Source organism: Penicillium diatomitis (assembly GCF_028827545.1).
Source record: "Penicillium diatomitis strain IBT 30728 chromosome Unknown utg000002l_segment0_segment0, whole genome shotgun sequence".
NCBI lineage: Eukaryota > Fungi > Ascomycota > Eurotiomycetes > Eurotiales > Aspergillaceae > Penicillium > Penicillium diatomitis.
In genome coordinates this window covers 2,892,520-2,909,566 of record NW_026623174.1, presented here as the reverse complement: position 1 = coordinate 2,909,566, position 17,047 = coordinate 2,892,520, and the positions used below count along the sequence as shown (strand labels likewise).

The 17,047-nt window shown below is 52.3% G+C and overlaps 5 protein-coding genes across 5 annotated transcripts; 4 read left to right on the top strand and 1 right to left on the bottom strand.

The window, feature by feature from the left end:
* Window positions 1-4,453: 4,453 nt before the first annotated feature.
* N7539_002095 (uncharacterized protein) lies at window positions 4,454-4,923 on the top strand (the record flags this gene model as incomplete). The annotated part of the gene is made up of 2 exons (XM_056931698.1): window positions 4,454-4,566; window positions 4,599-4,923. The coding sequence occupies 2 exons, from the start codon at window positions 4,454-4,456 to the stop codon at window positions 4,921-4,923; spliced, it is 438 nt and encodes a 145-aa protein (XP_056793729.1).
* A 1,888-nt stretch (window positions 4,924-6,811) lies between these two features.
* N7539_002094 (uncharacterized protein) lies at window positions 6,812-8,475 on the top strand (the record flags this gene model as incomplete). Its single annotated transcript, XM_056931697.1, has 2 exons — window positions 6,812-7,342; window positions 7,654-8,475. 2 exons carry the CDS (start codon window positions 6,812-6,814, stop codon window positions 8,473-8,475), a joined length of 1,353 nt encoding a protein of 450 aa, XP_056793728.1.
* Window positions 8,476-9,152: 677 nt separating this feature from the next.
* N7539_002093 (putative actin polymerization protein Bzz1) lies at window positions 9,153-11,744 on the bottom strand (the record flags this gene model as incomplete). Its single annotated transcript, XM_056931696.1, has 6 exons — window positions 9,153-9,547; window positions 9,625-10,774; window positions 10,845-10,925; window positions 10,986-11,513; window positions 11,609-11,635; window positions 11,700-11,744. 6 exons carry the CDS (start codon window positions 11,742-11,744, stop codon window positions 9,153-9,155), a joined length of 2,226 nt encoding a protein of 741 aa, XP_056793727.1.
* A 735-nt stretch (window positions 11,745-12,479) lies between these two features.
* dbp5 (ATP-dependent RNA helicase DBP5) lies at window positions 12,480-14,280 on the top strand (the record flags this gene model as incomplete). The annotated part of the gene is made up of 4 exons (XM_056931695.1): window positions 12,480-12,567; window positions 12,768-12,927; window positions 12,994-13,729; window positions 13,801-14,280. 4 exons carry the CDS (start codon window positions 12,480-12,482, stop codon window positions 14,278-14,280), a joined length of 1,464 nt encoding a protein of 487 aa, XP_056793726.1.
* Window positions 14,281-15,672: 1,392 nt separating this feature from the next.
* Window positions 15,673-16,989, top strand: N7539_002091 (uncharacterized protein; the record flags this gene model as incomplete). The annotated part of the gene is made up of 1 exon (XM_056931694.1): window positions 15,673-16,989. One exon carries the CDS (start codon window positions 15,673-15,675, stop codon window positions 16,987-16,989), a length of 1,317 nt encoding a protein of 438 aa, XP_056793725.1.
* Window positions 16,990-17,047: the final 58 nt, after the last annotated feature.

Genomic DNA, 17,047 nt, shown 5'->3' with positions numbered 1-17,047 from the left:
AATGCACGTCCCACGTGTCCACCTATATTGATTTGGTACACCTAACCATCGAGTGAAGAAACAACTTTAGTCCAAAGTCACATTGACAGATAGCCCGCCGGCGTCTGTCGGCTGGCCGGATAGACATTATTTGGGGATCTGGCTTTACACGGTGGAGACGATCGATTGCCCATGGGACAATGAATACCCCCGACCTACTATAGATGGGGACGGTGGATGTCCCTTCTTCGGAGACGAGACGAGATGAGCTAAGCTATCATTCAATACATGCATATCATTTGTTTTGAAAAGTCCTCTTTGCTCCATTCATCTCGAGAGATATTTCAATTCCGGTATGGTCGAGTCAGGTATAAAGTATTCAAGTCGGTGATTCCTGCGTGTCTACCTGAGTATCTCTCTGCGTGACCTAGCGGGCATTGAACCCCATCAAGACCAGACTTGGTCCACCTTACCCTTAGTAGCTCCCATTGCACCCATGCCGTATTTGCTTGCGCATCCGGATACCAAGGCTGTATAGATCGGTCAGTCCATTCGGCAGATACCTAATTCAATCGTTGTACCTTACTCACGCGCGGCAGCGCCGCGGCGCCGCCCATCGCTTTTTGCCTTCTCGTTTACCCTTGAACCACGTTGTCTCCTTTAAAGCAACCCGCTCTACGAATTCCCGTGGTGATCTCCCTATCGCGCGATGATTCAAAAAGATCTCCTGAACTTGTGCTTGTGAGCTCGGAAATCGAATTCGAGGCAAGGTTCCACAGCCATTCATGCCACGACATCGGCCAGCCAGGCTGTATTTGGTGAGTCGGGTAGGTATTGAGGTCCGAGGCGATCACCTAGCGAGTTGAAGAGTGTAGGTCAAATGAAGGCATCACCTCGAGTACTGCAGAGAACAGCTTCACCCTATCTATTCCCGTCTGTTCGTCGCCATTTTCCAAACCTCCAGCTTCCCCAAGTTTATACAAGCAAGAAACACCGGGACGAGCACGGAGCCTCTCGGTTGAGGCCGTTTTCCACGTGATGTACCAAGGTTGCATGAAGATGGAAGTAAAAGGTAAAGCAGCATGCTAAAATAGAAAACATAGAAGCTACCAGCATGAGACTTGGCGGACCTACGTTGGAAACCAAGATAGATGTCTTTCCTAAGTGCGAACAAGAATGGAATGAGCACGCGTGGGAGTTCATGACCACGAGACGGGACAGCCGGAGGAGATAATACTGTGAGATGGAGGTCCCGCTTCGACGCTAAAATCTCCAATTGAGTACTACCTAGGTACCTCTTATTTGATTACTCGCACTTATTGTGTCGCGCGGGTCGATCGGAAGGAATTGAAAGTCAGGGGCTGGTGGTCTTGGGTTTGTAGATTACATAGCTACGACCTGTGTGGTTTCATGTTTAGACTGGTGCTCTGTTTACTTGCGTTTTACCTTGGCTACTTCATTGTACCATGTGAAGGTACATGAACATGATTGATGATTGCGAATTGATACCTTTCGAGACAGACATTTACAAAAGAGTTCAGACTGCATTCGGAACGAAGGTATGGTTGAATCGATGTTACCAGGGCAGGACTGTAGGAAAGATGATTGGGTTTCCGACTAACATGGAGACTATCTGAATATCAAAAATGATAAAGTATGTTTGTGAAGGGAAAGAATTGCACGTCTTTGAGTTCTGTTCACTACATGGAACCTGTGATACTCTAGTATGGAAGAACCGTAGCTTCAACCTGAGTCCCGGTCAAATGAAGCCCGAGCCATGAGATCAACCATCATTTGTTACCTTGGTACACTTACATACCATGAATGGATGACCCCAGGAAACGGTGCTCTGCCCCGGATGCTTGAACAGCAAGGTTAACAATCCAGCCAACGCCGAACGAAGCCGCCCAATCAGATGACCCATGCAGCAACAACTCGGAGGCATCAGACCTCTGCTGAAAATATCTATCCCGTCCAGACACACCCCATCCCTCAGCCGGAAAAGGAGTCCTGATGCAGAGCTAGATCGGAGCCGAGACGTGGTGAAGAGCTTGATTGCCGGACGCTATGAATCCCGGTCAGCCACAGCCAGATCGCGGGAATATCCGGCAGCCATTCAGAGCTTCGAAAGACGCTGGCGGGACAGAATGCGCAATATATCTCCACGAACAAGATCCAGACTCTCGCGAGTTGGAGCCTGTACGCAGTCCTGGGGAGACGCGGATTCCTTGCGCTTTCGGGTATCATGTCGAAACGTATACATTGATTGACCCGCGTCCTTTTTGGACCGTTTTCTCTCCTCCCACCATAAAGATAAAGACGACCGCAGACATGCGACACAGAGTGAATGACCTCGTTCGGCTCTTGGCCAGGCCCCATTATGAGGAAGTTGAGAGCCAGTCCTTGAAACGGGAGAGCAACCTTGGCTGCTTCAGTCCCTTTGATCATAGCAAGTATCCCTTGCCGCGTGCGCCTTCGGCCGTGTTGGGATCATCCCGTGACAGCATATGGTGTTGACCGGAGGCCTCCGACACATTCGATTGAGGATGCGATCAGGTTGGATTTGGTAGATATCTCAGGGAAGACCTCTTGCCCCGAGAGGCACCGTCCTCGGTCCCCTGTGGACAAGATCGCGACATCTTTCGCTCGTTTCGGAGTGGCGGTCATTTCAGTCAGATCTGCTCAGAGATCCCTCGTCGCGTTTGACGTGACACAAGATGACCACCAACATGACCCGACTTTCGACTGCAGCTTGGTTGTGAGCACCGATGCTGGAGGTATTGGGAGATGGTCCTCGCAGATACCCCCTTCGAAGACGGGACCTTATCGACCGTGTGATGACACCCGCCAGCGAAAGAGGAAAGACGGTCGGGACTCTGCGCTCTCCGATGTCTCTCTCTCTCTCTCTCTCTCTCTCTCTCTCTCTCTCTCTCTCTCTCTCATGGAAAGCACATGTTTGTCTGTCCAAGCTGACAGCTGAAAATGGCCCCCTCCAGATCTCTCTGATCATGTCTTGCTGCGTTGGTTTGCATCCGCCGTGCACTAAGAATCCGTCTTTTTTTTTTCCTCCTATTTTACCTGGGGGGGGGGGGATTCATTGTCTGCCTGATTCATGGCTTTTTCCCGATTCCAGTTTTTCACACTCTTGGTCCATCCTTTCTCAACCCAATTCTCCGATGCTCGAGTGGATAGGCTGGGAAGAAAATACGGTGAAGAGAGGTTGTGAGGAAACAAGGCTGGCCCTGACCAGCAATTGGAACAGAAAAATGCCTCAGGTATTCAAAATGGCGCATACTGAAGAGAGACTTGTGGGAGTCAGTGAACGGATGCGAGTGGGGCCGTCCCTCGGTGACCTCGACTTTCCCCCCACATCGGCCAAGGACCTTCAGTCACGGGAAAGCTCGTAAGCTACTCCTGGAACCGCTGCCCCCCCCCCCCCAATCGAAGGACTGTAAGAAATGACGACCCTCTTCTTGTGGCCAATCTGGTGCTGAGCTTAATGTTCCTTAATTTTGCTTCGGCAGTTTCATTCGCTCCGGTGTCCAGATGGTCCGTTGTGATATTCAACCGAAGTCGGTGATCAGGAAAGGGGAACAGAACAAAAATGACACAGACCGCGGCAAAGGCACGTGGACGGCGCGATATACCAGGACAAGCCAGATCGATGATCCGTCTGTGCCCGTGTACGCGACGGATAGAGCATCAATACCTCGTCGTCGCGATAGAGCATCTTGATGCTTCCCAGGTGGGAAAGAGAACCCCCACGATGCGGACGGATGGCCCGAGCTGATCCTTCGAGGACGCTACGCAAGTCAAATGCAGAGTCAAGATTCTCTGAAGTTGGAAATGGTGCCTCCAGTCAGACGATCGAATCGGACTCGAGCTGGTGAAAGACAGGCAAGATCCATCTTGGGATTACAGAGGCTACTGCGCCTGTGTGGAAAAAAAAAAAAGAGAAGAAGAATCAACTGACGCCTAAACGAGGCAGTGGATGGCTCGTCGATGGCTTGATCTGACACCGCGAGCCTGGTGCGGTCAATCGACGCCACGAGATTGGGGACTTGCGGAGCACAGCCACCTTCCCAGGTGCATCGTCCTTTGTCCGGATGTTACATGCAGGTCAATGCATGGCGTCGGCAAAAGATCGCTTCCCTAGGGACGATCATCTCACGAAGCACGGCCAGAGAGAGGGGGAAAGGTCCAAAGTACGACTCTGATGACTGTTCCCCAACCGCCATGGGGTGGCCCGGTTCATGCTGACTGCAGAGGATGGCAGACCTCTTTTCAGGGATATTGCCCCGGGGGTACTAGTCACTTCGTCAGTACTGAGGTTCCTGACAAAGTCAAGACTGACCCTCAGGTACAGCCAGTCAGTCACCAGGTCGGGACCGAGTGCCCGCGTCGGTACGACTACCGGCGTGCTCACGGTGGTTCTCCTCGGAACCGCTGGAGCTGGGAAAAGCTGAACGTGACAATGGGAGATGGACGGATGTATGAGGCATTATCGGTCGGCCTCGTGAGAGTCGTTGGCGCTCTAGCACCGATCTGGCAGTCCGGAGGAGTCCGACCACCACAGGACCACTGCCAGTAGGTACTCGCATTTCAGTACGTACTAGTAGGCAGGCAGTCGTCGTCAACGCTTTCAACCCGGGATCATTTCAAACCAAGTTGCCGGATATGATGCATCTTCCAGAGGTGCTAGATTCAGCAATGATCTATTCCGGGACCTTTGTTCCACGATCGAGTATGGACGGGGCTGCCTTCGATCGCATCTTCTATTCACGCTCACCCATCGGCTATTTGGCCAGCAGTCCAGCACTGGAGCCTGCGGTGGCCTCAGGTTCTGATCTTTCATGCACGGGCAACCCGGCTTCTCTCAAGTTGGTCCAAGAGAAAATGGAGTCCAGCCGCGTGGGGAAATACTTCGATTTGACAATTTTATAGCAAAGAAAATCCCTCACACAAACACGATGAAGGAGTTGACCGTCGAAAATGATCGCAAGCACTACAGGTACTACTTGTACTCAGTCCACTGAACGGGGGTTTTTGTTTTTTCTTTTTTTCCTAAGATGCAATCTTGTTCCCTAATAGCTTATTGCCCATAGGCTTTCCGCTGAAGCCCAATCATAGCAATTTTCCTCCTCCCAACTGGCACCGGCACCAGCATCTGCACTGTGCGTGGTGCTCCGTGCCCACGGGACCCTGGCTACGGACCCACGCATCCACGTCCATATCGAGGTTTGAGGGGAGCCTAATTGCGAATGTGTCCCCAGAGAAGTAGAGGGTCGAGATGAGGGCATAGCGTGCCCTCCTTGAACTCCTTTTCCCAGTGACGAGAGTCTATGCTGAAACGGGACACCGTGAAGACTAAGGTACTCCTACCTACATAGCAGGTACCTTAGTTAACTGATGTACAAAGTACATACATCCAGGAGAACTCCCACCCCAAAATTATAAATTCGAAATTGCAGAAATCCCGCAATCACGCACCTTTTAGTCAACCGACCAAACCCTTGAAAAAAAAAAAAAAAACTCTTGCCTGGTCCAAGCTTTTCGCTTTCGACCAGGGCGGGAAATGGGGGCAAAGGCAGCCTGGGAGGATCCACGGTCTAGGGTACAGTGCCACACTGGCACACTCCGTTGCTGGGAGGGAGGATAATACCACCGAAGTTGATTCACCCGCATCACATCCTCCTTCCTTGGTTCTGACCACCTACCGTACTGGTACTGGACCACTGGTAATAGGACTTGGTAGGTACCTAGGTACTGAGTAGTGAGTACGAGAGTAATGCATATTCCTCACTAACATACTAAAGTATACATAAGTACCATGTCCTCTTCAACCGTCGTACCTTCAACCAATTCTGAACTGCACCGAGGCGCCATATCCTCGCCGCATGCACCGGCATTCCAAAGTACCCAAATCAACGCTCGACCCCAATTTCAGCGCGTTCATACTACCTCCCACCTATCTGCTTCTTGTCAAGCCTTTGTACTTTGGGCAATCAGCGCAGGATCACCTTCCTGCGTATGACTTTATGGCCAACACTATATCATCGTATGGATGCACATTCAAGGTCTGACGAGCGTTTCTGCCTCGCTTCTCTTTCTCAATTTGGAGAATTGTTGGTCATATCTCTGGAGTTCTGGACTAGTAGAGCTATCAGCATGTCCTGTCATCCCATAGTACTACCACATAAGTGCTAACAAGCTAAGTTACGTACTACGAGTACGCTATGTACTTATGTAATAGCTCGCGCGTCATCACGAATCCATCTCCACACCTTCAACTACAGTGCTTCTACTCTAGCAGCACAGTGAGTAGCGCGTCTCAAATAGTGTCGATGCCTTTTGTTGTTCTCTTCAAGTTCTGGATTTTCAAATTTCTGATTTCAGAGATATATTCCATTTTTCGTATTTCGATTGTTCCCATCACTACTATATCACCTTACCTACCGCGGTAAAAAAAATCCTCGTGGCAGTTAAAAACCTCCAACGTGAGCAAAACGGGTCGCACCATTCAATTTCCAGCAATCCGCCCGTTTCCCAAATGAGGTCAACCGGTCCCCTTTTGCCCCTCTCCCTCACATCCCAAAAGAGACCGAACAAAATAATAAAACGGCAATTCCCAGGTTGCCCAAATTTTCAAATCCTTATTTCCTCTTCCCAAAACGAGAGCACCCCATACCTCACACTCAAGAGTGACCCAAAGAACCTCGACCCATGGCGGTTTCAGCCGATTGATGGCGGGCTCCACCCCCCTCCCTCAAGCGTAGTATAAAGTCTCACGAGCCCGACCTCATCCTTTGCTTTCATTTCATTCTAACAAGGGATGCTCATCGACGGTCAGAAGTGGGCTTGTGAAGCTTGCATTCGAGGTCATCGAGTGTCCAGTTGCAAACATCATGGTATGTCTGAAATTGGAGTCCTTGCCACCCCGTCGAATAATAACGACCCGGAGGATGTCTGTTGTGTTCAATGTGGTCCAGTCTCCGGTGTTCAGATCCTCTTGGGTGGTTGCTCAACGTGTGGTCTCTGCGGTGTCACTCTTGCTATTGTGCCACAAAGCGTCAGGTTGCTGGAACGCTCAAGTCTGGACACTTCCCAAAGTTCTGAAATTTCCCTTTGTTTCCCCATTTTTACCACGATCTTGATCACCTCAAGCTCCTGCTGCATTCTTCTTCAGCTTGTTTCCCTTTCTAACCACTCGCCTCCAGATCGACCGTTGATTCGGATCAAGCGCAAGGGCCGTCCTTTTGCTACCTGCGCCATCTGCCACGCAACTCCGTGCGAGGCACCGTCGGAACATGCGCGACTCAAGCGCGAGGCGGAGCTGAAATCTCCATCCTCATCATCCTCAAAAGTAACGCAATTGCTCATCAAAGGGAGAGCGGAAAAGAAGAAGAGAAGAAGAAGCCAGTGGCCGCTTTTTGAACCTGTCCCCCTCAATCTTTTTTTTCTTTCTTCCCACTTCGTTGACTCCGGATGTCACCCTGACAGATGGACCGGATCGAGGGGAAAAGAGAAAGGGACAAAATCGAGGGTGGAACAAGAAAATCCAGACAAATTATATACAGATACGCATAAAACAGACACACGCACCTATGTGAAACAAAAGGATTCAAAAGCGGCACAAGATGGCATGGTGCTGATGTTACTCTTTTGGTTTCTTAGAAAGCAAGCCATGGCAGGCTTTACCCACGCCACCCCAGTTCCAACGGCTTCCTCCCCATCGCGCCACGACCCTCGGGCAAGTGTCGAAGCGCCAACAAAGAGGCCGGTCCATCGTCCGTCTCCGGTGCAGAAGTTTCCCCCTCGTCGGCCGCAGTCTCGCGTTCCGGGTCGGTCTCTGCGGCATCCGTGTCGTCGTCGTGCCTGACTCCTCCGATTCGCGGCTCGAAAGCTTCTTCGTCTCGTCGCCCCAAGACCCGCGGTAGCAGTGTTGGGGAGTGGTCCGGTTCCGAGGGTTCGGGCGCAGGTTCCGGTACGGAATCGTATGGCGAAAGTCTCGTTCACCTGTTGCCCTCGACTTCTTCCTCCATGGCCGGTGCCAGTGTGCCTCTCCCCGTCTCTCCACCCGAGATGACGAGTCGGGCTGGATCATCCGAAGCCATGGCTCGTCCTCCAGCAGCAGCTTCCTCCTCTTCTTTGGAGCCCACCACTTTGGATCATACCACCATGTGCGAAACCATCTTTGATCCCATGTACTCGCTGGACGCGACCACCTCGGCGGCGGCCGTCTCCGCCGGACTGGTCGCGACAATGCCCATGCTCAGTCCCATGGAGGGTGCCAATCCCTTTGATTTCCCTCTGGATCCATCGCTCCGTCTGGACGAGCAAACGCTCGGATATCTGGACGATTTGAATCTGGACGTGGATCTGTCCGAAGGACTGGCAGATGAAGTATTTGCCGTCGAGGATTGGTCGAGGTATATGTGGTCGCCGGAAAATGGGTTTGAGCATCTCGACACAGACTATCCCCCCGTGTCTCAATAACATTGGCTGTGCTGCCGATGTGGCAGACCTTGATGCTAATGTTATGACTGAACGATCACGAATATCCCCCCCCCCCCCTCTTCACCTTCTTTCTCCCTTGCATGTCCATAAGTGCTTCCATATTCTGTTCTCTAGCGATGACAACCAGATTAAATGAGCTTGAAACATGTCATTTCCGTTCGACGAGCGGGTGTCATCACCCCGTTGTTTTTGCGTCTTGAAGTCTTGAGTCCGGGAAACTTAGGATCCTGGGATTTTAACACGGAATTCACATCGACGGGGCATCTGGAGGAGAACTCCCAAAATATGCATGGCGACCGAAATCCTTCAGTATCTCCTTGACATAGCGTACATTGATGGCCCGAAGATTGTTCACCGACAGCCCGGAGACTGGAAGCACAGACAGGGACAATGTCTTCCACCTCGACGCTCATCGACTCAACGTCTGTCTCCTACTAGATGCCCGAGGAAGCTCACAGCACCGCCGAATCGAACAAACAACGGAAAAGAGACAAGATCACAGAGTTTCTATGTACACACACAAAAGCAGGGAAATTCTGACGGCTATGCCCTCGTGCTCTGTACCAGGCTGCCATGCACCGAATTAGACTTGTACACTGTCTTGGGTCAAATCCAGGGATGAAACTAACAAGGCGGTCCTTTGACCGTACTTGGTCCTATACTTCCTGGATGTAGTTGGCGGGAACACTCTTCGTGGTCCCACCTCGCTCGACATCTGCCCATCCATCTCCACTATCTCTATTTACCAGCACAAATCGATCTCCCTCCGTCATCGACCACTCCGCATCACTTCGAGCTTCGTAGTCGTACAGTGCCTCGACGTACTGCAGCTTCTTGGCGCCGCGCCGGGGCGCCACGGCTGGGCCTACGCGCTTGGTGGCGGCGCTGCCGGCTAGCGAGGCAGATGAATTGGAGTACGTTGAGCCCGGTCGATCGGTCATGCCGGGGCTGGCGGAGGGCACGGGGGATGGTGTCGGGGCGGCTTCGACGTATGAGGATGGAACGAGGCCCTCCTGGGAGCCGACGCGGACGCGCATCCAGCCGGAGCCATCTGGGTTTGGATTAGCTTGATAATCCACAAAATAGTTGGATGATGGGCATGGAGCAAGGGCAAAAGGTTGAACGTACCATCTGGCTCAACAATGCTCACGTCGTCTCCTTCTTGTACTGTCAACTCGTCGGCTCCAGTTGCTTGGAATGCGTAGACCATCTTTCCTCTGGGTTCTGAGGATTTGAAAGGCGAAAGAGTATCCGTATCTGCCGACGGACTCACGTATGTCGTCGGGGGCGGAGCAAGGACTCGGTTTCGCTTCGCACCACCGGCGGACTTGGCAGCCGGCGCGGGAGCTGGAGATGAGTCCGGCCCAGTCTCAGTAGGTGCGGTGGCTCCAACATTCAAGGTCGACATGGAACGCGCCGTGCTGGCAGCGTATCCGGAGCTGAGCGAATTCATCGTATTCTGCCGAGTGAGAGATGGTTTTGCGTGTGATTGAAGAGGAGACCCATTGTCTACGGCCGGTGCGGCACCTGCCTGTTCCTGCCGGATGACCTTGAGCTTCTTCTTCTCTTCCTTGGTTTGTTCCCCGGGACATTCGGCGGGGACTTTCATCTGGCATTTGCTGTGGCACGTGTAGCCACAGTCCAGACAATCAAAGCCCTTGGCGGATAATCCCCAGATCCTCTCACCACAGAGATCACAATTGGTGGGGATCTTGAAGGTCTGCGAGCGGAAATTATGATTCTTGGCGCCGAGAGAGAGATCTCCTGCCACGGAGATGATGGTCGACGTCTCAACCTCAGCCGTCACCCACTTGCGTTCAATCTCGTGCAGAGCCTCCTGCAGGTAGAAGATGCTTCGAACTGCCTCTACCTCGCTGCGCTTGTCCTTCCCTTGCTGAATAGCCTCGCGTGCCTTTTTACTATTCTCCACCTCGCGTTGCTTCTTGTCCGCCTCTACCCGCAACTCGCGGACGTGGGACTTGCTTTTACCCAGCACATTGCGCAAGAAGACTTTGGCTGCCTCGTCTGTGATGATGGAGGCGTCGTCGTGCCAGACAGGGCTGGGTTCGAAGCCCATATTGGCAGGCTCTTGAATTTGAGATACATTGTGCTGGAGGAACATCATAGAATCGAGGCGCGGGTCATTGCGAGGGATCTCGGTGAGCAGATTCGAGCAATGGTTGAGGCTATTTGTTAAAGACGATTTCTCTAGCTGCGCTGCGAGACACCACAGGGCATTCAGCTTCTTGACCCTGATTTCATTGAGATCTTGCAAACCCTGATTCTCACGCGTTAGAGCTAGTCTGAAAGACCGCGAATACAGAGTCAGAGCAAAGGATCAAGCTCACATTCAGAACATCGGGGACGTATTCGTGGAAGAACTTTTCCTTGAGCTTGTTTGTCACATTGATACGGATGAGGTAAAGATTCTGCATATCAAAATTAGTATGACGGCACAATATATTTTGCAATCTTCTCACTAGCCTCACCTTGTAGTTGTTCATTTCGAGAATTTGCTGTTGATATGCCGCCTGGGCTTTGACTTTCCCATGATCAAATGAGGACTCGGTCTTTTTACGTCGCGATTCGACTTCCTGGCATGCGCCATCGTATTTGCCCTTTGCCTTCTTCAGCTCCCCATAGGCCGCATCACGCTCTTTTTCGAGTTTGGCGTGGTAGTCTGCATGGGACTTGCGGATCTCTTCGAACTGAGCGGCGGCCTGTTTCAAGGGTTCGGCCACATGTCCCACCAGCTCCGTTGCATATTTGTCCCGTTCAGCCGCGTGCGATTCTATGGCATTCAATTGCGTTGTCCACGTTGTCAATGATGCGCTCTCGAGGGACCCGGGGGTCAACGTAGGGGTATCGCCAACGCTCAGGGAGCTGATCTTCTTCGATTTGCGGTCTTGGTACTTCCGGCATAGTCCGCTCAATTTGGTCGCATACTCCTTCTCAATGGCGCTGCGCTCACGGTAAAATTGCTGGATCTCATCGAGCCACGCGATACCATTAGATACCTATGCGACGAAAGCCGTGTTAGCTCCCAATCCGCACGAGGGATAGCGACACGAGGGGTCTGCGGGGAAGACGGCGCAAGGTGCGGGCAACTGACCCAAGCATTAACCGGTTTAAAATTGTCCTATGTCCGAGTCTCAGATCAATGACTTTGTTTGTGAGTTCAGAAGTTTGTGCATCAAGCATACCTTGAGCTCCGCCCCGAATTGGGGAGCAATGTCAGCTGCCGCCATGGCCGTGGTGAGGTCGCGATCCGATCACGCATGAGCTATTGCGCGAAGCTGAGGTGCTTTGGAGCAGATGCTATTCAGCACCAGTAGTCCCTGTTTAAGGCAATTTCTAGACTACGACGAGCCTCTTATCCCCAGAAGAGAAATGTGTCGTGTTTTGTTTGCCTTCAGTGCCAATCAGGACAGAGTGACGATGATCGCAACGCCCAGCTTGGGGAGAAGGCGGGGAACCTCGCGGGTGCCTGTAACCATACGATACAAGGATATTGACCGTCAGCACGGGCGTCATTGGGTCCGCTTTAAACTTTCGCAGGCAGATACCATACCGTTTCCAACTTTCCTAAATAGGCCAAGCTTAAGTTTGGTCCCTCGTCTCGCCGCTCGGCGTCATTTCTGCTCCGCCGCTGTTTGCTTCCGCGGATTGCAGGAGTCAGAATCGCATCGCGTGTTTTCCTCTAGATTTCCACTTTCGGGATTCAATTGTTTGGCTGCTGTCCTTGTTCTGTTGTTGATCTCTACCTCAGACTGCACACACCTCGTCCCTGCGGCAGAGTACAAGAGGCCTCGATTGTCCCCTTCAATCGCTCGCATCCTCTTCCTCAAATTTCCTTGCCCCGCCACTCACCCCTCGTTACCAAGTTGCGTCTCCGCAGTCACGACCTTGATAGCTCTCGCTACCTGTGTTTTTTACATCATCTGCTCGATATCTCGATAAAGTTACTCGTTTGAGCTTTCAAGATGTCTTCCGAGAACACTGAGACCGGCGGTTCCCTGGCTGATCGCATCACCAAGCCCGAAGAAGCTGCGCAGCCTGCTCCAACTACCGGTACGTATTGAAATTCCTATGCGCAGCGCATCTGAGCACATTGCGCCGACTCTCCCTTCACGCACTCTGTGTCTATCTTGTGTCCAACATTTGCTTGAATGGTTGTGTACGCCAGATGCGATAGAGCGGTCCTGCCTTGCGCTTTGCTGCGAACATGACGAGATTTGACATGCCAACTAACAAATTGCTTGATGGTACAGAGGTTCCCGAGGGCTCTTTGGTTGAGGACGGAGCTTCCAAGAAGACCCAGGGCTCCGGTCTGCAGGAGACCGACTACGATGTCGAGGTTAAGCTGAGCGACCTCCAAGCTGATCCCAACAATCCTCTGTTCTCTGTGAAGAGCTTTGAAGACCTCGGCCTGTGAGTCCATACTCAACAACGTCCTCTGTCGACGTGCATCACTGACGACTTGCGAGTCATATCTAGTGACCCTCGTATCCTGAAAGGTCTCGCCGCAATGAAGTTCCGCAAGCCATCCAAAGTCCAAGAGCGCGCCCTGCCCCTGTTGATGCACAACCCTCCCAAGAACTTTATTGGACAGTCTCAGTCTGGTACTGGAAAGACTGCCGCCTTTGTCCTGAACGTTCTCAGCCGCATTGATCTCTCCACCGAAGAGATGCGTCACACTCCCCAGGCCATCATCCTGGCTCCTACCCGTGAGCTTGCTCGTCAGATTGGCAGTGTCGTCAATGATATGGGTGCTTTCCTTGAGGGGCTGGAACTTCAGATCAGCGTTCCTGTTGAAATCGCCCAGCGACCCAAGCGCGTCACTGCTGCAGTCGTGGTTGGTACCCCCGGCACGGTCGGCGAACAGATCAAGCGACGAGTCCTCAACCCCACCGCAGTCCGGGTTCTTGTGCTCGACGAGGCCGACAACATGCTTGAAGGACAGGGCCTGCCCGACCAGTGCCTTCGTGTCAAGAACATGCTACCTAAGACTGTTCAAGTAGTTCTCTTCTCTGCTACATTCCCTACCGAAGTTCGCCTGTATGCCGAGAAATTTGCCTTGAATGCCAATCAGATCAGCCTTCGCCAGGAGGAATTGACTGTCGATGGTATCAAACAGCTCTTCATGGACTGCAATTCAGAGGAGGAGAAGTACAACAACCTTGTTCAGCTTTATGGATTGTTGACGGTTGGCTCGTCTATCATCTTCGTCGGAGTAAGTAACTGTTCCCCGAGGTTGCGAATGGTCCCTAGGAGTATTTGACTGACCTGTACTGTGAACCTTAGACACGTGCTGCGGCCGCCGAGATCGAAAAGCGCATGACCGCAGAGGGACACACTGTGGCTTCGCTTACTGGAGCCATCGAAGGCGCGCAGCGTGACGCCGTCATTGATGCCTTCCGCAGTGGCCAGGCCAAGGTGCTCATCACCACCAATGTGCTTGCTCGTGGCATCGATGTCTCCACTGTCTCCCTTGTCGTCAACTACGACGTGCCCGTGGTCTTTGACCCTCGCTCCCGCCACCGTGAGCCTGACTACCAGACCTACCTTCACCGGATTGGTCGTACTGGTCGTTTCGGTCGCATTGGTGTGGCCATCACCTTTGTGGCCAACCGGGAAGAGTGGGGCTGGCTGAACGATATCTCGAACCACTTCTCGTGCCATATCGACCGCCTGGACACGTCTGACTGGGATGAGGTCGAGCGGATGATCAAAAAGACCATCAAGAACACTCGGGCGCAAGCACGTTTTGCCGTTGAGCAGTGAGAGATGATGGGGTTGGTGCACGCTGCCCTGGGTCAAACACGTTCTTGATGTCATGTGATTTGATCTGAATGATGATTTTACGGTTCCTGCAGATACGAGGGGGGGCCTACGCGCCTCTATCTGAAAAAAAAATTTCAACAATCGAATGTTAATCCCACCATTCGCCTTCCTGTTCTACAAATTAGATGTAACGTGGGTTTCTTCATCAATGGGACGGAGAGAAGACACTGGCACCGACCACAACAACTCGGTTCGTTCGTTCATTCGACACTAGAAGATCGGCTATGACCCGTCCTGTCGCGAGTCTCTCCGTGGTGATGACCTGTGACTCGTGAGTCCGTAACAAGAGATGCGATAGGATTCATTCGCTCGCTTTCGGTTCATTCGTGCACACGCCAAGGAGAATCAGGGGAAACCTCGGGTGATGCCGTATGAGAGAGCGGGACCACCCCCGTAATTTGCGTCCATGCGGGTGAACTCTAAGCCCTGGTGGTTCCTGAATCAACCGGCCGTTCTTGGCGGACCTGAATCTCCAGGTTGCGCTAACTCTATTGAGGGCGGGAGCCGATCGCAAGCGCCGGGCTTGTCCTTTTAAGTGTTATACATCACAAGATTCACATTCGCTATGGATAAAGATCTCAATTGAAGAAGTACAGTATTGTGTATGCAGGATGGCGTTCAGGAAGAATCACCAACTCCTGTGTGGCCAGACAGCAATCATTCTCTCCTACACTGACTGGTAGCAGACTTGGTATCAAGTTATCTTCTGTGTACGCACTCAAATCTTATGACTCACAAATATGAGCAAGGTCACACCGGTCAAGCAAGCTAAGGCCAAGCGCCGCCCAAGCGACCGCCACAGTCCGCCCAGAGTCTTGGCATGGCATAAACTAAGACCGACCCTATAGAACCCCTTCGGTCTCCGATTAATAAAGCGGGACGCAATGCAATCTTGACCGAGCCAAGCTGCCCCAGCACTAGAGAATTCACAGTACAGACCCTGAGGGTGGAGCTAAAGCCGGACTAACGAGATATGGCCAGGGTTGCTATGACTAGGGACGAATTGAGATGGGAGAAGATAGGATGCTAGGAAGCCTAGGAGCTGCTGGTCATCTTAGTTTGCAGGGGGGAGGGAAACAGTTGGTGCCACCTCGGAGGTCCGCCGGTTGTATCTGGCTAGTCTCGATTTATGAGATTTGACCCTGACCGTAGCGTAGGGCTGCTCTATCTGGAACAGGAAGAAAAAGTTTTACTCCTACTGTATAAGAAGCGAGGAGACACCCAGCCTATCTGTCTCTCTGACTCGGCGGACTTTTCAATCGTTTTTGCTGAAACGTAAATTCTTCGTTTTTCTGACCGTCCGGGTCCAGCTTGTCGGGGTTGACCTACAAGATGAGGTTGCTCAATACTGGCGGAGTCTCTTGTCTCGCTCTGCTGAACCTTGCTACCCTGTCTCGTGCGTCACCGTGGTTCGGAACTCAATATGTCGAGCTCGTGGCCACGACCGACGCGTACTATGGATGGCCGGTAACCACCGCCATTCCAGTCAAGCCAACAGTAACGAACCCCGTGGTCTTGAGCACAATGACAGTATCTGATTTTGAAGATGATGTCACGGCCGTTGACCTCGTTGTGGCGCCTTCTGCTGCCACTCCAATCCATGAGAGTAATACTTATTACATGGTTCTGACTTTCACTCCACCAACGACATGCTCCTTCACACACGCACCTACTCCGACGACTAAGACTTGCTATGTCGATATACCCACGGAGGCTCAAGGGTTCGCTAGCCCAACCGCAATCGTCACATCGACTGCGACCGGCGGTTACTTCTCGGTCACCAAATCGCTGGTAGATCCAAGCTCCGTTCCTACAGGCGTATACGACTATTACAGTCTCGACTGTTATCCGTACTCCTGGAGAGGGTGCGACTCAAATACGGGCATTTATACTGGTTCATCTGGTACTTCTGGTACAGATAGCACATATGAACATTGTTACGATTTCACCGAGACACTGTTCGTCTCCACCAACGCGATAGGAGGTGGGCGGTGCTGCAATGGTGACTGCAAATACACCTGGGGTGTCTCGTTCCTTCAATTGATTCTGATTGTCGTTTTCTCGTGGACTGGGTTCTGGCTCATCATGAGCCTGTGGGAAAGCTGGGTGATCTTCAGACGTGCCATGGTGGGCAGGAAGAGTCGCCGCGGTGTTCCGACCTGTTTCATCTTCATCTGGTCCCTCCTGTTCTGCATCATGGCTCGGTGGAGGAGAAGGGTTCCTGAGAAGACGCCCGAGCAACAGGAATGGCTCACGGAGAGATGGAACGCAATGTCCCTTGGAGCCAAGATTGGTCTCTGGCTCAAAAACATGTTCAAGGTCACCGATCCGTCGGCTGCGCTCTTGAACGAGGCCGTAATGCGGTATACGCCTCCATCTCAGGATGCTCCCCTATCTTATCCTCCGCCCTCGGAAGCTCCTCCAGGCGGGCCCGGTGCCCCGGGTGCTACTGACCCTACCCTTCCTCCTCACCCTGCTTCTTCGTCTTCGCCGTCGATCTCCACCGATGTGAACCCCGGCGAGGATCATGCAGAGAAAGGTGCACATCTCACAGTGGCCCCGGTCAAAGATCATGATTCTGACAGTGATCGGACCTTGGAACCCAAGGATGAGTCCCGTGTTACAGCTGTCCCTGTCCGCGAGATTTGAGACACTCACGGAAACGCCACACGAGTCAACTGCGCTTTCCCTCTCTCCTCATGCTTTC